Source organism: Corvus moneduloides, chromosome 5, assembly GCF_009650955.1.
Source record: "Corvus moneduloides isolate bCorMon1 chromosome 5, bCorMon1.pri, whole genome shotgun sequence".
Taxonomy (NCBI): Eukaryota; Metazoa; Chordata; class Aves; order Passeriformes; family Corvidae; genus Corvus; species Corvus moneduloides.
The window spans coordinates 13,688,728-13,708,992 of NC_045480.1; the positions used below are offsets into that span (position 1 = coordinate 13,688,728).

General features: G+C 39.1%; 1 protein-coding gene across 4 annotated transcripts; it reads right to left on the bottom strand.

Moving 5' to 3' along the window:
* Positions 1 to 8,107: 8,107 nt before the first annotated feature.
* On the bottom strand, positions 8,108 to 19,445 carry HS3ST1 (heparan sulfate-glucosamine 3-sulfotransferase 1). Of its 4 annotated transcripts, XM_032109767.1 has the most exons (3): positions 18,707 to 19,232; positions 18,547 to 18,617; positions 8,108 to 10,799 (listed from the first exon to the last, which is right to left on the bottom strand). In XM_032109767.1, exon 3 carries the CDS (start codon positions 10,669 to 10,671, stop codon positions 9,709 to 9,711), a length of 963 nt encoding a protein of 320 aa, XP_031965658.1. In that variant the 5' UTR covers positions 10,672 to 10,799; positions 18,547 to 18,617; positions 18,707 to 19,232; the 3' UTR covers positions 8,108 to 9,708. The 4 variants fall into 4 exon arrangements, with proteins under 4 accessions (XP_031965658.1, XP_031965656.1, XP_031965659.1 ...); XM_032109765.1 differs by lacking the exons at positions 18,547 to 18,617; positions 18,707 to 19,232 and adding an exon at positions 19,290 to 19,445; XM_032109768.1 differs by lacking the exon at positions 18,547 to 18,617.
* Between the last annotated feature and the right edge of the window lie 820 nt (positions 19,446 to 20,265).

Genomic DNA, 20,265 nt, shown 5'->3' on the forward strand with positions numbered 1-20,265 from the left:
TGGAAAATATGTAGAGCAGGCATGTTTAAATTAACTCTGTTAAGGAGTGAACAAGTCAAGTCTGTGCAAGACAAGTTTACATAGCAAGCATTGGACTGATAGGCAGTAACTCAAAAATGAATTGTGCTTATTTGGGTGGAGGGGATTTTATGAGACGTGTTGTTTTCATGAACACTTTGATTCTAGCTAATTTGTACATGATTTCTTGTTCTTTGAAAGGTGTCTGGCTCTATACAACTCTTCTTGGAATTTTAAGGATACCTTTTTTCTCTCATGCTGCTTGGCTAGTTTAAGAAGGATAGCTAAATAACCTTGGTATTCTTTTCTGGGACCAGAGGGAAGAATTTAGCTTCATTTTAATAAAGTTCTTTACACCATTTCAGAAATGAAGAGCGACTATGGAACAACTACAGATAATTTTTGTTTTCTCCATCTCTTTTCAAGTGATTAAAAAAATATGATATCAAAGCTCATAGGGTTTAATGAACCTGTGTTAATTTAAACAATATGAGAGTTTGGCATACCATCTGGAAAAGTCTAGTGCATGTCTAATAGTTGTGTATTTTATTTGATTATTGGGGTTTCTTCCATTATTTGACTTGTTCTAATGCTAAATTCCTGTGATGTTTGCAACTATTTCATAGAGCTGAGGTAGGTGTCCCTTGCCTTCTGGTTGGTCCTTTGTAACTTTTTCTTATGGAGAAAGCAGGATTTCAGAAAAGGTTAGCTAAGTCAAAGGTAACTTATCACCAGAGATGGAATAAACAGAAAAATGATATTACCTAACTGAGATGGTCTTTAGTGTCTTTAAAGATGAGAAGATTTTATTTTCATCACTTCAGTTTGTAGATATTTAAAATGTAGTGTTTTTTCTTCAGTTGTGGGTTCCTTGTATTGGGTTTTGGTTTTTTGTGTGTGCGTCATTTTGGGTTGTTGGATTTTTATGAGAAGATAGAGGCTATTTCCCTGTGACAATATTCACAAAGCCTTCAGGAGGCTATCAGAACCACAGCCCATGAAAAGAATCCATTGTTTTTCGAGGTTGCTTTTGAAAATGCCAAATGCCAAATGTTTTGGGCATTTTCTGCATGAACTGTAGTTTATGTCTATGGACCTATAGAATTGTCTCCCTTTGCTCAGATGATTGTATGGAGGACAGCATGTTTAATAAGTGCATCTGAGAGCAGAGTAAGATAACAATCCTGACTAGATTGTTATATAGAAATATATATATAAATATATAGAAATATATAAATATATAAAAATATATATAAATAAAGGGTTTCCCAATTATTGTTATTTTGTTTAAAAGTGATCAATAATTTTATATTCTTTTAGAAAAGGAAAGACTTTTTCTTGTCATTCTTTTTCTGGTTGGTTGCACCCATCAAATATTAAATTATAAATATACAAAGTTGTGGCACAAATCCCTTGTGAAAGGGGCTAAGGGTGGTACTAAAGGTGTCTCCTTTAAAACCAGGAATTTTCTTAGACCTTTTACCCTTTGTTGGCAGACAAACAAAATGTTAATGATTGAGTGGAAAGGCAAAAATTGAATGAAAAACATAACCCATTGAAAGATGAACATTTTGAGAGGTGTGGGGATTTCTGCACTTCCACTGCTGCAGTGTCCTCACAGACAGATTTGGGTGTCATTTACCACCACCTCCTCTTCACCCAGAGTGTTTCAACATTCTTATGTCTAACATCTGTCAAGAGGAGAAAATGATCCCTGGGCATTCATTCGATTTAAATATTTTTATCAAAAGCGTTTGTCAGTTCATGGATTGGTCTGAACTAGACGAGTCAGTGGGTGAAGATAGGTCATGCTGAAATGGACATACAAGGGCTGTGGTGTCACACCACAAACTGTTCCATTGAAAAATTTGTATCAACCTCCACAATGGCCATGGCATGCCACTTCTCTAGTCCTCTTTGCATGACCAGTGCTTTAAAGCAAATGTATACAAAGATACATCAGTTCCCTGATCCAATTCCAAGGATAACTGCCCACAAAATTGTACCAATCCTAAGACAGTAAAAATAGAGGTCAGGAATATATTAAGGTACCTGAAGAGTTCTGTAGTTTAATGGGCTAATTTTTGGTGGCAGTGTTGGAATGAAAGGCTGTCTCACATTCAGGTCTGCTCAGGGATGCTTCTGTTTGCAGAACTGTCATGAACTGAACCATGGACCTGATGCAGCTGAAAAAACAGTTTTTGTTTGGGTTCCTTTTCAGCTGAATTCACTCCTGTTCTGGCACAGCTCTGACCAGCTTTGGCCAGAATAAGCAGTATCTCTGAGTGTTCAACCATGGCTTGTATCTGCTGAGATCACATTCTGAATTACTGGTTTGGGAAATAGGAAATTCAGGGGCATCTTTCCCAGCAAGTATTTATTACTAGACAATCAAACACAAGACATAATTGCCCCTGTGCCAAAGAAATGGATGCAGTTTTAAAGGCTGAGGTCCTTCACTTAGTAGGAACAACAACAAAGCTGTCTCCTGAATAAGGCAATGAAGAGTTTAGCAGCAATACCAATGTAATATATTCCTGCTGTCTGCACGGGGTGCATTGTCCTCCCAGCTGGTTCAGCATAACTGTTTATAAGGCCAGTAGTTATGTAGGTGGAATAGAGAGCCGATTCTACTAAGCCACTTTCTCCTTTATGTTTACATTTTTATTTCCAGTATACTCACAGCTAAACAGACCAATTCAAAGCTGGTAATCTGGAGCACAGGAGAAGAAAAAGCATCTTTTTGATGTGACAGATGAGAGGCAGTAAAACTCTCATGCTTGTGCTAAGGTGGAGGGAACATAACAGAACTCTGAAAGTCCCCACAGAGGCTCTAACACCCATTTCACCCTTGCTCTGAGAACAAGAAAGGATTTCCTTTTCACTTTCATGAGCTGTCAATCTCTGTTCAATGACATGAACAGTTAATTCGCTTCCTAAAATCCATTTTTCATGCATAGCCATCTTTGTAACGGAGAGTAAATCCTTTCCTTTACTTACCAAGCTTGAAATCTAACTTTCTTGCATAAGGCTGTAGAAAAAGTTTTTCTGTGAGTCACAGAAAGGAGCATTAGAATCAGTTCAACTTTAACTTTTTTTCCTCAGTTTATGAATGTCTGAGCGTTTAATGACTCAAGTTTATTAAGCGTGAAAAAATGGCACTAGGATTTTAACATCATTTGATGTTAAATAATTAACTTAGAAAACTAATTCCAACATCATAAACCATCATATGCATGAAATTCAATATATAGCTACATTCAATAATAAATATCTTATGGAATTCATATAACTGAAGCCCACACAAGAATAAGGAAGCTGCCAAAATAGAATCATATCCAGTTGGTTTAGTCAGCAAGAAACCAACTGGTCCACAGATGCTCTTTTTTCTATGAGAAAATATCCTCTTTTGCAAGTCTCCAGTCTGCAAAATGTTTCATATGAACTCTTCTCCTGCAGGCTGTAAATATTTTATTCATCAAACCCTTTTATTTGTAGCAGATGGAAAACTTAGTGCAAATTTAAAAACAAAAAAGGAGAAGATTAGACACTTAGGTGAATAACTCTAATTGCATTATACTGCACTAACTTGTAAAAGGCCTTCAGGCATGGGCATCAACTGACACCCAGATGGATTTGCATGCCTTTTCTCTGGCACAGACAAGAACTGGAAAAGAAGTTGTTTTGAGAATTGAGAGTTGAGAGTGCTTGTTCATCATATGTAAGGATATGAACACAGGTAATGAGGTTATGACAAGATATCCAGTGTTCCCTTTCTATCCACTTCCAGTGACCTTGTCTATTCATGCAGCTGCCCAGCTGAGGTCCAGCCAGTGTCACAGTAAAATAAAGAAGGTGCTCTGTTCCTTAGAGTAGGTGCAGCATGTGTCCTTTTTCCCCCTCTGTTATTCCCTTTGCACAGGAACACAAACATTTTGGCAAGAAAATGATAAGACATTAAAATAAAAACACCTGCCATGGTTCCAATTCATTTTCTTTCAGAACATGTACACTTTTGATACCTTGGTTTAGCAAAACTTCACCAACTTGTTAATTGACTATAGAACATAACTCGCATTCCTGCTCTTTGTATGTTTGCAAGGTCACAAAGGGAAAAAAGACCCTATTCCTACATATATTGAGAGAATGGTTCTCAAAACACTTCTGTCACTTCCTAAGAAACACTGCTTCCATTTGATTTATGGGTAAAAGTCTCATAATATTGCCAATAACATAGTTGCAACTCTAGCAACAAGAAAGCTTTGTTACTTTGATTATACATTTCTATTTATTAAATACCATTTGCCATTAGATAACCACTTACATGTGATGATGGTGTGACAATTGCTCCTCCTGTAATGCGATGACACAGACCAAATAAGCTGAATTTTATTCAATTAAAGTTAAATGATAAAAGAGCACACATATATAAAGTATGTTTTGCTACTCATAATTCTGTGATTTCGCATTCATTTGAATAGTATTCTATAAAAACACCAGCAGATAATGGATCTATTTCTTATAGAGTGATAATATAATAATTAACAGGACAGATGTGATAGGACAGTAGCATACAGGAGAGGAAAGAGGAAGTACATAAATTTCAGTAATAGGAGATACCCTGAAAAGTCTGTTTGGTTAAGAAGTACTGCAAGAACTCTTTCTTTTGAGTGTTATCTGGACTGAACTGTGTTGGATCCTGGAAGCTGGCCTGATCTTCATTGATGAAATACTGCTGACTGATTGACTGAAAACCGAGGAGAGGAGGGCATGTTAGTTGCTCTGTTGTTTTCTGTGAATATATAAATGTTCCCATTTCTGTAATCTTCATCCAAATTAAGAAAAGAAGAATTTTGCCATCAGTTTCAGAATACTCCTTTGTGCAAGGCAATGTGCCTTTGTAATTGAAGCTATGTATCAGGGTTGTATTACAATTTCTTTTCCTTATACTAAGGGATGCACCTGCTATCTGGGGTCTGGCTCTTAAAATGTGTTTTGGCAGAGAATAATGTCAATATTCGGTATAAAGATGATGTCATTATGATAGAATTATTGACTTGGAAGTTAGAGACATTGCTTTCATAGACAACACAAAGTGATATCCAAGCCAAAAATTTCATGTTCCTTACCATTTAAGAAAAAAGTGTTCTTGGACCAATGAGACCAGATGTTCCTATGCATCCAGCTGCTCCCCACCCTGACTTGCATATTTTATATTTCCCAGAAGGCATTTAAAATCTGCAGCATCACTGTTGAGTTTATTGCACTATTAACTTAAAAACTGCAGCAACTGTTGTGTGGTATTTAAGTAGAAAATTTACTGTGGGTGGGTTACTGTTGCAGAAAAAGAGTATTGTTCTCTACTAAAATTCTAGGAGACATAAATGCAATTTCATTTATTTTTTGTAAGCAAATTATTAATAAAAGTTTTTTCCATTCACAAGATATTTGCATGGCTTCCACCTGTAACTGGCCTTTCCAATCAATTGAAAAATGAAGGAATCACCATTGAACATACAACCTTTGGAGCATAACTGGGCATTTAGACAGAGTTGTATAATTAAAAGTTACTGGGTTAAGAATGAGAAAATATTATTAACAGCTGTAGAGGCACATATTTGCAAATATTTCAGCAGGTATATACCTCCTACCAAGTTCAACACATTTCGTTGACTTAATTTAGTTTAATTTAATGCTTTTGCCTTATTATTACTTTGTTACTATATTAGAGAACATCTACTAATATACTCTTGCAAAATTTCATTCACAATGTGGGCTAAATTAGGACTTTCAACTCACAGACTTCAGAAAAAAAAAAGGAGGAGGAATATTCCCATGAGAAGTAGTTTTGATTTACAGCCTCTTGTACTCTTATGGAGTACATGTATGATATTTCTTTAAATATCTGGCCAGCATGCTAGATAAAGCAGAAGATACATGGAAATATGCCATATGCCATACTCCATATTTCTCTTTGGCATTTTAAATCAGTTTGAATGAACAACAGGGACTGAAATCCTGGCTTTCTGCAGAAGCTGACTCTGAAAATGGCAGTAGACAAGGAAACATAAAAATTATCAGCTTGAGAACCAAACTAAAAACGTTTTCATCTAAAATATTCTATAGTGTTAAGTTTCACACACTCAATGAATGTAGCAAGATTTAAAAATAGATAGATTTTTTCTATGTCCCAAAGAAATGTTGATTTATCCAAGCACAGTAGATGTTTTTTCACCTGTAACAGCAGGAAAATACACAAGGAAGAGTAAAGCACATGTAACAACATGATCATACAGCGTCAGCAGTACATGTAGCAATACTCTTGATGAAGTAATAGCTTTGGTGTTTTTTTCCCTTTCCATAATCTTCCAGCATTGTTCCTGGGATAATCATTATAGTTTAATCTTTGTCCTCTGCAGGTACAATATCTGTCTTTCAAAGTCTCACACTAATCTATGTTGTGACACAAAGGGCAAGACTTAGTCCTGCAGTGCCACCCTGAATAATTATTTGGTTAGTTAGTATTTCTTCTTGTACTCAAGGGGAGTGCCAGGCTTTGAGTTGGACATTGGATTCTCATAAAGTCTTGTATTTCTTTTATGTTTGCAAGAGTGATCACAGATTTGGCTAGCTGCCTTGAGGAAACAGTTCTCTGGAGCAACACCCATGTGATTGTACTTTAAACCTGAGCTAGTAGAGCTTTACAGAAATAAACACCTGTATTGCATAACACTGGAAAGGTATTTCAGGGATTTTTTCTCTCTTGTGAACAGATATGACATGCCTTCAAAGGTCATTATTAAGTTTTCTAGAGTCCCAAATGGAATGAGCTTCAGCCTTCTTCTTTCATTCTCTCTTCACTTTTTCTGATGGCTTTTGTTGATGTCTAGCACTTCTTTAGAAACAGCCTAGCAAGTATATTTAAGTACAGTAACTCTTGTTTGGAAAATGAATGTTGCTCTTGTTAAACTGAACATTCACACTCAGAATAGTTTTGAGAATTGTAACTCTTGAACTTAAGGCATCTATGGCAGGTAAAAATTGCCATTAGTGTGGGTGTGATTTATTGTTCATCACCATCACAGCTAACAGAGAGCTAGCCATGCAACCTCCAGGATAAGGTATTGTACAATCATGCCATCCCTGCACAAGGTATAAGCATTGGATGTGATATACTTTCTGTGGGGCCCTCTGAACTTGGTGTCTAGGACCTGAGTCATCTGAAATTCTGCTTCAGAATGTCCCCTGAAGTAGTCACTTCATCTCTGGATCCTGCAGACAACACTCTATGGGGCCCTAGCACTTTAACAGTAATAGTGACCTAATGGTTCATGCTCTACTTCTCTTTCTATAGAGACAAGCCATATTGTGTGTGGGGAAATGTGTGGCTGCGTCCTGCTTAGTGACAGGCAGAATACTGGTATCAAGTAGCACTGGACTAAAATTATCCTCAATACCAACAGCAGCTGTCAATATTTCAAGCTATCCCCAATTCAACACTGATGCCCTTTGCTGCCCTGTTCAACCTGCTGCAGGCAGACTTGTTGCAACCCTGCCTTCAGGTACTCTTCCAGTTCCTGGTCACATACCTGTTAGTATTTTTGCTTTCTCAGCAGAACATTGGTGAATTTGGTAAGCTTAGTCTGAGACTACAGGGAGGCACTAATGGAAGCCTTTTGTCTGGGCCAAAATCACTTTGGTCCAGCTGGCTCCAATGTAGAGACAACATTACCAAGGAAATGGGGTAAGTGTAGGAAAAAATACTACCCCACCTTGCACAAAATCCCCTGAATTTCTCGTCTAAATCTTTAATAGGAACGTGATGGTGCTATAATTCTGTTATTTTTGGCATCTGCCTCATGTAAGATTTGACATTATTGCCACCAGAAACTTGCCCTCCTTGTTGTGTACACTGGGTCAGCCGTGGACCATTCAGGCACAATCCAGCAGCAAACAACTGCTTTCAAATCAATAGCAACAGGCTACAGCTAAGTTCTTAAATAAGATTTAACTGAAATCTAAACTAAAGTTGAATCCTAAATTCTGGTCTTCCAAACTAGAAACTGAAGAAAAAAAGAGAAAGGAAAAATGCAATTCAGAAAATATTTTATTGAGTACAATACCATTTCATTGTAGGTTTTATAAAACACCACCAACCTCTCTGAGGTTGAATACAGCTTGGGCAGGTGCACAAGGAGTGGGAGAGAGAGGGACATCATCTGCAAATTTTCATGCAAGAGGCATAATATGGGATATTTGCATCCAAATAATACCTTGTCATAGTGCCCAAGTTTGCACTAGCTCACCAGAAAAAAATTAATGAATTTACATTTAAATTTTATAAAGGACTGTAACAATCAGCTACAAATTCAAATTTACTGGATGTTGCCATTGCACATTCAACAACTAAACTCATGATCATGAAATAAAAAACAGTAACTTGGATTGAAAGTACTGTAAGACGCCTTGTGTGGAAACTGGATTAACTCTAACTCCAGAAACTGATGGTCAACAAGACATCATAACCACTCTAGATAAGGACAACTGCAGTTTTTACCAAGGTACTAACATCTAACTTCCATTTTTAGCAGATGGAAAACAAGGAAAGTTCCTGGAATTTGGGTTAATCCCACAACACACATCTATTCAAGACCTGGCACCATGGTTCTTGGAAGGAGATAAAACAAACAGTAGTCCATAGGCAATTTTCAGTTGCATGAAGCAACTGAAAACTCATAGAAAACAGCCTTAATTAGGGGACAAATGTGGTAATATTTATATGAATGAAGTTGCTGCTTACTGGAATGTAGACCAACTAATTTTTCTGGTGCGTTTATTTTCAGTGATGATAAAGCATAAATGTGCTATGAAAAGTAGGAACAGTCAAAAGCAGCCTTGAAGAAGTCTCTATATTGCTTAAATTCTCTCAACCTTACCTCTTTATGAAGTATGCATACATTCAGGGACTGTAATAAGTTTTCAGGCTGACCATATTTCTACAGCTAACTCTGTATTTTACGAGCTGGTCCCCACAGAATCTTTAAATTCTGCCATGAAACCTGCACTGTACTGCCAAAGAATTGAGGAGCACTTGTTATAACAGTGAATATGAAGGTAAGTATAGCAGTTAATATATCAAATTACACAGAGACTTCCATTGTCCTTTGGGTGTGCATTCCCCAACATGTGTGACTACCACCGCTTTGACAGGAAATAATTTTGTAAAGCGGGATGGAACAATTTGTTAACTACAACAGTATTTTCAAATGGAAAAGAAATTATTAATCAACACTTTAAACCAAGAAGAATGGAAAGGTAAAGTTTAGCATATTCATTAGCAATTAGAGGAAATAGTCCAGGAAGGCCAAAGTATTCAAATAATTCAGATAGGTTCTGTTGAAATGAATTTCTTATTTATTAAAAAGACAACACATTCTCAAGAGAGCACCTTCTGCAATGAAATAATTTAGTTTCTTCATATAGACACATCATACACAATGTTAACAACCATGAAAAACAATACAAAATGCTTTCAAATTTAACAAGTAGAAAAATATAACTAGTATATATGGCAATTGTGAATCGAATACTGTACAGAAGTATTTATGGATTTTACAAATAAATAATAGCTTAAATGCCCTTTTTAAATCTTCTAACTGTACACTGGAACACAGGTTCTGAAGCTTACCACTAACTTGCCACAAATGTGTGCCAGTCAAATGTTCTGCCCACAAGCTCAAAAAACTTCTTGTTGGGTTCATGGAAATATTCCTGCAGTTTCTCGAGTAAGCGCGTGTCTACTTGTGGGTGAGCTCGTCCTTTGGACTCATGTAAACAGCGCTCTCTACCACTGTCCCTCAGGCAGTAGAATCCCTTAGTTTTATTGAAATAAAAGTTTGAAGCATTTATCTGTGGTGATAACTTCAGAAATCTCTCTACCTTTTCTATTTCTGGAAAGGGATCTTTGATTAGTTTATCCCCATCTACAATGTGGATATGATCAAGAGGAAAATGCTTCAGCCAGTTCTGCATGTGAATGTAGTACAAGCTTCTGTTTATTGCCTTGTAGTCCACATTTAGTTCACCATTTTTAATCAGGAATTGTTCAATGGATGGGTACGGCTTGTGCTTCTGCATGTGGTTGTAGAACACTTGGGTGTAATCTGATAGTACTCTCTCACTTGGGTCTCTTAAAATAAGGAGTAGTCTCATTGATTGGTTCATGCTATAAACTCTTTCAGGCACTTTAGGTGATGTGAAATATGCTGGAGTTTTTTCCACGGTGATCTGATGGGGATACGAGAATGGCATTTGATTAATATACCACTGCAATCCATTCCTGTAATGATCTTCCCAGTCAAAGAAATGAACTTCACTTTCTGCTGCTGCAATATCTGGATGGAGACTCAACATCTCTAATAAAGCTCTTGTTCCACCTTTCCTCACTCCAATAATAATAGTCTGTGGCAGCTGCTGACATGATCCATTAGAATGAATGTTTTCCTTGAAGTCATTTTTCTGAGATGTTTTCTTTAAAAGCTCTCTCTGAACAGACTGAGAAGAAGTCTCAGCATTTAAATTTATAGCTGGTCTGGAAGGCACTATCTGAGGTTGAACAATAAGCAACACAGCTCCCAGCAGAAAAGCTGCCATGACAGAAGTTCTTAGTCTGGTTTCACTCAAGCGGGTAATAGGGCATAGAGCGATTTCCACCAAGAAAAACCCTTAAAAGTTGTTTTTGTTTTGCTGAGCAAATGTGTATTTCTCAAGCAGAAATTTTGCTGAAAGAAGGAAAAGAAAAAGAAAAAGCACATTATCTTATATTCAGACATACCACTACTAAAGCAACACTGCAAATATCTTTTATTTTCAAAACTGAACAAACTTCAGTTTTCCTAACTCCAGGCTCATAGATAATTCAGTGTAATTAAATGTTTTAAAAGACAGACATATGCAACAATGCCATAAGAAAATTATTTCCAGTCATCAGGAGACACAAACATTATGAATCTTTCATTTACATCCAGAGTATTATTAGTTATTATTTTTTTTAAATCTGATTTCATTGGAGTTAAACTACAATCACAAGAGAATTATGTGCTTTTTTAATCTACAAGAATAGTCTTAGAAACAAAACATAAAAAGGAAAAGGTGTGGCGTGGACCAAAAGAGCATTCCTAAAAGCTGAGGGTCTTGTAGGATGTCTGGGAATTATAGCCTCCCAAAGAACCATGTAAGAGCAACCTCAGAAGTCAAGCCTCCTGGGAAAAAGGCTCATGCAGTAATAGATAGAGCTGTCCAATATGAGAAGGTGACATTCTTCTAGGAAGGAGTTAGGAAGAGCTCTAGATAAAAAATACACCAAAGAAAAATTGAATTTTTGTGTCATTTTTACGTGAAGTTAACTTCTGCTTTGTGCTTACTGTTTTGAAGGATAAAACAGGTGACTTGCACACTGGCCCTGCAAAAAGGTAAGATAATGAAACCATAGACTATAGTATGATTGAATCAACAAAATACTAAAAGACCTGTGGTTCCAGTCTCCATACTCAGGAAAGAAAATACACAATGGATACATCTGAAGGTCATTTCAAGAGTTAGCCAGCAAGCTGCTGTGATGTAAAGAACTAACTTTAGGCTTTATCAAAAGACTACTAAATACCACCACTGAACACCCTTTAAAGGTCAGGGCATTTTTAATGCAATGTTTGAAGTGAAATTGTAAGTTTCACACATAGTAGAGCTGTTAGATTGTTGCATTATGAGCAGGTTGTGTACACAAGATCCCTGAATTACAGTGTCTTCCAAGATTTTATACTCTCAGCGAAGGGCTGGTGTGGATTTTTGTATTGTCTAGCTCTACTTAGAAGTAGAAGCCATGACAGCTGAGTACCTGACTGCTTTGTCTTAGTAGGCTACTGTAATAATGAATTTAAGCCTGGAACAGCACATGCTGTGCCAGATAACAAGGGCTGAAATATGAAATTGCATACGAACAACCTGAGGAAATGCAAGGGCTAGGTTTTGGAAATTCTACAGAGAATCTAAAAAGAAACTAATGACTTTTCCACACTAACCTAAGTCCCAGTGCAACAAGGACTAATGGTGTGTTTCTAAGTGATGTAAAGTTCTGTTTGATAGCTTTGCATTTACAGAGGTCATGACTCCATCCTGAATGGAACAGGTCTGCTTCCTGATGTTTTCTACTGATTATCGCTTCAGTGCTTTCCCTTTTTCCATTTCTAAAGGGCTACAAAGCAGTGATAGTGTTAGGAAGCAGAAACCGAGGCTGGGAAGAAAGAGAAACGAAGTGTCATGATAGATGGGAAATTAAGAGAGTGCCTCCTTGTATGGCCACAGGCTTTGAGCTTGTGGGCATACCTTGTGTCAGTTCTGTGACACCTGATGTGAGGCAACTTTGCAGAAGAGTTTGTTTCTTTCCCATTTTTGGCCACTGTTAAGTTTTCTCTGGTTGAAAGAGTTCCATTTTGTCTGTCATCATTAGCCTTCTGCTCCCTTTCCCTGTCCTCACCATTCCTGCTAATCATTCTCAGCTTAATCTATATCAGTTTTAACAAGAAATAGTCTTAATAACCCCCCACTGTGGATGTTGATGGGGGGAGACACTGGGTGACAGAAAATTTGACATGGGTAAATTCACTGAGCTATGCTGCCATCATATTCAGCAGCAATGGGAACACAGGATACAGCACCAGCCAGACTGGATGAGTGACTGATGGGCAGCTCAGTACATAACAACAAAACATCAACTCTGTTGAATTTTAAGGTCACAGATTAAAGGAACAGCTGCTTACTTCAGAGTATATTTTAAGTCACTGGCTCCATAAATAGTAAGCCTGAGTTGTTGTCTTAACACCTTATTGGAAAAGCATAATAGGATACCAGCGAGGAACAGGTTGAACTGTGTTGAAAGGAGTGAATTTAAAGCCTAGTGTTAGGAACTCTTATTTCATAATAGTCAAATTGAAATACACTATGCTAACAGCCAAGTTCTGTAACAGCCTGTCTCTGGAAAGATTACATTTTAGCTGCTGGTCTTGTAGTCACAACACACTTGAATTGGAGAGGGGAGGGAGGGTGTTGATTTTTTTTTGCTGCTGTTGTTGGGTTTTTTTGTAGGTTTTTTTTCTTTGAAAAAGAAAATTAACACTATATATCAATTCATTGGGATTCTTAATTTGTAACTCACAGTTTGCATACTACTCAGTTGCCCACACAGCTTCCTGTGGCTGAATACAACAGAAGAACTTTTGAGAAAAAGACATAGCAAGGTGTGTCTTCACTCTAGCTCTACTCTCGCTTTGCCTATCTATGAAATCTGACTTGTGGGATATTACAGGTGTGGTACCAGCGACCTCACCTCAGGCAGGTTTTTGAGCCTCAGTGGAGCTCTGCCTCAATATCTTCCCATTCTTAAAGACTTTTGTGGGGCATAGCTTTTTCTAAATACACAAAAGCAACTGTTTTCTGTTTCAACAAGAAATCTCATAATAACACAGGAATATCTTCTGTTTCAGACATACAGAATTTCAAATAGCATTTCTCCTCAGCTATTTGTTCAGGTGCACATCTTCCACTGCAGAACACTGCTACTGTATCTGTAGCATTTATTTTATGCAGTCCCAAAGAACCATATCAGTAATTATGCCATTCAGAGTATCTATATGCTATTGTTGTTTTGTTTGCAACCAATAAAGCTTTGTCTGCCTTTTCCTTCCATTCTATTTTGTTTCTCCCAAACTGTATAGGCCTGATATCTAGATCAGTTATTTTGTTGTGCTAGCCTAATGCAACACAATGGACACAATGACACAATGGACTCTAAATTCAGCACAAAATACATGATGTGTGAGAAGAGTGGTCTTCAGGAATAAAGCAGCATATAAATTGGTTGTCATTCAGTTCTCATCTCTTACAATGCTTTGGGTCGATCTATAGTTTGGTGTCTAGAATGACAGTGGTTTACATAAAATGATGCAAACGTTTTCCATAGCTTTATAATTTGTGGGTCTGAAAAACTCTTTCAACAATAGCAAGCGTGCACTGAGGAGTTAAAAGCAGCCACTTTACCAAGTTACTTTTCTGCTTTAAGAATTTTTTTCACTGCATTCACAAGTCATGCAGAGCATACATGACTTCACTTGATGACTTTGTATTCCAGATTAGTACAAAAAATTTAACTGACAGACATTACTATTGTATTTTCTACAAGTAAATGAATAAGTTGTAAAAGAAACACAGTTTATGTTAAATGGTGCTTTGAAGATTATACCAAGACTTTTCAAAAAGTCTGATTGCTTTTGCTTAATCTTTTCTTCAGCTTTCTCCAATTAATTAGTGAAATGTGCCATTCTGTTTATTTAACAAGATTCAATGTGGACTTTATGATTAAAACCTCTTCAATAGTAATAGTAACTTGGAAATAAATAGAAAAATTAGTAAATGCAGAATGAGGGCCAGAGGCTGTCATATGTAATTGACTTTTTAGCATGTTTCAGTACTGTTTGAAATATGTGTCACTATTCTATGATTTCTTACCATTTTACAAAGGTATTTTAATGTCTTCATGTGTGTGTCATCAATGACATTGCCTGAACTACCTAGATCGTACACACTTCTTAGTTTAATGTGCTTTAACAAAATAAGGTAGTTTCTTCCTGGACTGATAACTTCATTTTTGCTGGGAATTGGATGGGGCTAGATTTAGCTCTGAACATTCATAAGAACCTCTGCGTTAGCTGCTCAGGTGGGTAGGAAGAAACATAAGGAGTGTCTGCAGGGCAGTCAGTAAGCATCGGGCAGAGTCTGATGGCAGATTTGATAGGGACATACTCCACAAAAAAGCCCACAACAACACACTGAGAGGTTTAGCAGAGCTAATGGGACCCAGTTACTAAAAGAACAGTAACTAGGAGAGGTAAGACTACATCCTTTCCATAAGCATGCAAGTGACTTCACCTTCATTAAAGAGAAGTTGTGTTTTCCTGGTTCTTTAGGGACTGTGGACAAACAGGTTAAGTTTCAGATGTCCTCACTTTCCTTGCAGAACTGAATCCCTTCACTGGAGAGATCTCTCCCCAGGCATCTAAAAAAAACCAGAGTCTGGACTGAATGAGAACCACAGTTCAGTTGCTGAAGTTTGTCTGTAGAGGGAGATTAGAGCTGAAAATCTGAGTGAGACATTCTGTTCTTATAAAGAATACTTAGTTTTGCTGATGTGATAGAACCTCAGGACAGCTTGTGGGACTGTATTTTCCCTTGCACATATTTGGGCACACAGTACTGCAAAAAATAAGACTAACATTGCTGGTTAAAACTAGCTGTGCAGTACAACCCACACATCTGCTATGCTGGCGTCTTCTATTGGGAAAAAAATTCCCTTAACTGAGATAACCAATTTTCTAAACTGATAAAGACTCAGTGTTCTACACATTTGTATTCAGTGATGTGCTTAAAAAAACTGAACTAGTGCAATTGCAATGTACTTGAAATCCTTCAAGAACTCATTGATACAAACAGTATATTCCTATCCTCTAAGGGTAGACTCTGTCCACCATAAGATATATTCCTTAGTTGTTCATATTAGCTCAAGTGCCACTTTGTATCCTGATAACATAAAACTTCCCAGTACAGCTATCACTTAAAGCTCAGACAAGAGCAGGAAAGGAAAGAGAACAATTTAAAAAAAATTTAATTAAATTTATAAAACATGTTTTTTCTTGAACATACATTCTGCATTTTATTATTTTTATCTATTAAACTGTCTCACAATTCCCTCTCCATGAAGAAATCCTTCCCATATTTCCCACTGCATGCACTTGTGTTTTGTAATCCGATTTTAACAAAAGCTTTAAACAACATGTGCCAATGAAATGCCTGAACTGTAGTTTCCAGTAATTATCTACACTTTCCTACATCAGTGAATACTACAGAGATAAGTGTAACAAATGAAATAGAACTGCATACTACTGAACCCATAGATCTCTAGAACCATAAGCTATTGATCACCTCATGATATATTAAAAAAGTCATTTGCACATTAAGAAGGGACATGAAAATATAGGTAACTGTATGAACCCGTCTTACAGTGCCTAGATGATATGGTCTATGTAAATTTCCCAAATTATATTAAAACTGCTGCACAACCAGCAGAGATTAAACCATGGCTTTAACTTTTATAGTCGGATGTTAAGAAATCTAATCATAATTTCAGTGCTGTTAAGATGAGATATTGTCTATCAGCCCTAAGACTTCAGAAATACACTTTAAAGAGTCTTTAAATTTTGGGAATGGGAACATTACAAGCTGAGAAATGTTGACTTGGTAGGAAGTATTTTTGGCTGAAATCTGCTGTATTTCTGCACCTGCTGTGATAAATACAGGTTATGCAAATTAGGTAGGCCATCAGTTCATGACTTCTAAAGGAGTTCAGCTCCAGTGTGAGCAATAAGGTAGCAAATTTATAATAGACTGTGGTTATATATAACATGCACTCTTTCTTAAGGTCAGAAGGGACCATTCCACTCTTTCATGCCAGGAGATCATAAAAATTTTTAGAAAAGAAAATACCCTAGATTTCAGAGAACCTCATGCAGGTAAAAATAAAATGGGACACTACATCAGAATAAAAATAAACTTGAAAAGCTCAGGATGCACAAAATTTTTTGTACTGAATAGTAATATGGAATCCCCTTAACACCTTCTAGCAATTTTTTTAATACCTGTCGGGATTCAATTTTTTTCATAAGGAGGGTATGCTGTACCACTGCCTTCTCTATCCCACTATAAATCCAAATGCTCAATTCAAAATCCAGAAATTACTCTCCACCCCATTTTCCAAGCAAAATGGGTCACATTCTAATTAGGAAGCAGAAATCTATTGCACAGTTAATAGAGTTGCTTCCTAATTCATCAAAGCTGTCCCCAAGAAAACTGTGTGAAGGGATGGCTCTGTCCTGTCTTGCCCCCTTTCAATACAAAGGCTCACCTTAACTGGATGTATTAAAATAGGGAACACAGACTAAGCAATCCCATTCTCATTTCCTCTGACAAGCAGTTTCTTACCACTTACACAGGGCTGTGGGCTCTGTTTCAAGTACCAAGAAAATATTTAAAACAAAAATAAAAACAAATCACCTCCCCCCCCAAAAAAAAAAAAAAAAAAGTTTAGTTCATATTCCAAGAACACCTCTGTGTCCTCCACTTTCCTGCCTTCAGAATAACATTGGAGCAGGCTGCATACTAGTGAGGTCATCAGTGTATTAGACTTAGCTAAACCAATCAATTTACTAAGCAAAGCACTACACAGTGACCTGGAGGGAACCCTCATGTTCTGGAGTGACAAATGAGATGACCCAGCAGGATCTCCCATCTTGGTCTGCCTTGGCATATTACAGTTTTCTTTTTCTCATTATAAAAACTTTTCATGGAAATCCATCATCTTTGACATATTTTTGGGCTCTGATAGCTTATGTGCTATGAGTGGCATTTCTGTATGAGGGAAGGGAGAGATCCCGGGCTAGTGAGACTAATAAAAACATTTTTGATTTCCTCTAATGCAAAGTAGAAGAGTTGTATGTATCTATAAATACATGCATGTATTGGAAGAGTTTTCCACCCACTCTGTCTTTCTGTAATGCCTGTATAAGCGTATGGCTAGTTCAGAATAACCAAGGTAGTATCCTGACAAGGGGAGGGACACAGACAGGAACCTGGCAATCCTGAGGTTGGAATTTGGTCTGTCAAATTTGCATCTCTCCACTGCAATATCTGGCTTTGCTTCAGAAGCATAATCTTCCTGCTGACCTACAGAGGTATATTTTTGGCTTTGTAATATCAAAACCCTCTGCACTTTTGAAAAATGAGAAAAAACAGGGTGGGTGCTGGAAGGTTGGATGAGCAAGAGATAGCTAAAGTTGATGTCAGTGACTGTGCTCTTACTGAGAGGTGCTCGTTTCTGAGCAATATGTGAAATGCACTTATTCGAGAGTGTAAGAAATGCTGGCAGATATAAATTGTAACAGTTACTATATTTATACTTACAAAATAAGTTTGATAGCCAGACAATAGCTAGGCATTCACCAAATTGAACCTGTTCTACTATGCTCCATTTGCCTTATATACTGCAGAGGCTCTCTCTCAGCGGGAGTGGGCACTGCATGGATCTCTCACGCCAGAAAGATGCTCCCTCCAGACATTCTATGCCCGTGCAATTCAAGCATGATATTCCTAGAACTTCTCAGCTATTTTTTTTTTTCCAACACCAAAATCCAAAGACAAACAGTCTTCAAACTGGGAAAACCCTTAACCCACTGCACTAACAGAGAGAGGACGGAGAATAATGTACTTTAATTCCCAGTCAACTGAGGTGATTGAACTGCCTGTACTCAGCTGCATGCCCCCTCCTGATCTTTTGAATGTCTGGCTGGAAGATGAGACCAAACCCAAACTCTGCCACCCCTGCCTCTCAGCATCCTTTTACCCCCAAAAGATCTGAACTGCACACACCTTTATCCTTGGAAAGCACACCGTGAACTGCAGTAACCAAGCCTTTGATGTACTACTCTAGGGTGCCAGTCCTTCAAAACAGAAATGAGCTCGAATTAAGGCTTTGTGCCCTCCTGCCAACCCCCAAAGACCACTGTGACCCCAGCCCTATGCAGCTCACCAGTTCAGCACGCTGCATCCCGCCGGCTCCAGCATTATGCGAGGGACCCGATCGAAGATGCTCAGCGGAGCTTTCCCAAGTGTTCTCCCGTCAGGTAGGAGCCCCGCACCCTGGCATCCCGCTTCCAGAGCCACAACACTCTGCCCTTACGTGTGCTTGTCATTTTTCCACAAGGGAAAGAAGATAAAGAAAGTGCCCAGAGGCCGCACCTGGCCAGGTGCTGCCGACCACTTTGCTTTCCCCCCGTTCCGTTCTGTCCTATCCCCCCGACAGCGCTGCCGCCCAGAGCCTGACTCGGTCAGTCCGGAGGGCTGGGGCAGCGCCGCGCGTCCCTGCCGAGGCTGGGGACAGCTCTCAGGTTCTGCCCGGCCGGGCAGACGCTCCCCAGCCCCGCAGCGGCGCTCGCCTGCCGCGGATGCGGGGCTCCCACCTGCCGACAGCAGGTGCCGGCCGGGAGGCAGCGCCAGCGCACCCGAGGGCGGCACAGCCCATCCACGATCGCCGGCACACGCGCCCACTCCAACTTCCCAAGCTGCCCAGGGCAGCACCCGCCGCTCCCCTCCCAGGCACCCAAGTCACTCACCGCCGAGGCGCGCAGCCGGGGGGCAGCGCTCGCCCCGCTCTTCCATGGGCGCCCGCGGGTGGCGGCGGCGTCCGGGGCAGCGCGCCCGGCAGCGGCGTGCGGGGGCTGCGGGGGCTGCGGGGGCTGCGGGGGCTGCGAGCGCCCGCTGTCGCCCGCCTCGCCCGGCCGGCAGCGCCGCAGCCCGAGCCTGGCGCCGGCTCGTTTGTACGGCCCCGCCCCGCTCCGCCTCACGGAGAAGCCCCGCCCGGCCCGCGGGGTGCGGGCAGCGCGGCGGGGAGGTGGCAGCCCCTCCGCGTGTGTGTGCCCGTGGGCACAGGCGGGTGTGCAAACAGGGGAGTTCGCCCAAATAATGCTGCAGGTCTGGGGAACGAATAGCTATCAGCAGCGAGCACACCTGCCCCCGCGTCCATAAAATCATAGAATATCTTGAGTTGGAAGGGACGCACAATGATCAAGGAGTCCTTCAGTTGCCTCCTTCCTGTACATATAAAAATATCGCTCATGCGAGGTTGCACGAGTAACAGACTTTTAGTACTTGTATTTACTTCTTCTACTTCTTGTTTACTGTCTCGGGACTTTACAAGGCGGCTCTGATTTTTTTTCTCCTGAAATGCTTTCTGTTCAGCCAGATGAATTTGAAGCAGGAGGGATGTCAAGAGTGACTGAAATATCGCTCCTTAAGAGCAGTGGGGGAAAGACCTTCTGGGGATTTAAGTCTTAGGGTTAATTTATTTAAATAGGTCTGTATTTACCATGAACTGAACTGTGGTTTTTTTTCAAGACACAATGCATTAAAACTGGCATTAACATAGTGCATCCATTATTTCAACAGCCAAAATCTTGAAATTTACTGTGAGCAAAATGCAGGCCCAAATAAATTAAGAAAAAAGAATTAAAAAATTCTCAGTGGATTTTGATCAGCTCCTTGCAGTCTAACAGATCTGACAGAGGTAGGGTGATCCCAAAGAAAGTCTAT

What these genes read in the sequence shown, in the direction of transcription:
- HS3ST1 (XM_032109765.1), bottom strand. Translation starts at nt 10,671, where the DNA reads ATGGCAGCTTTTCTGCTGGGAGCTGTGTTGCTTATTGTTCAACCTCAG.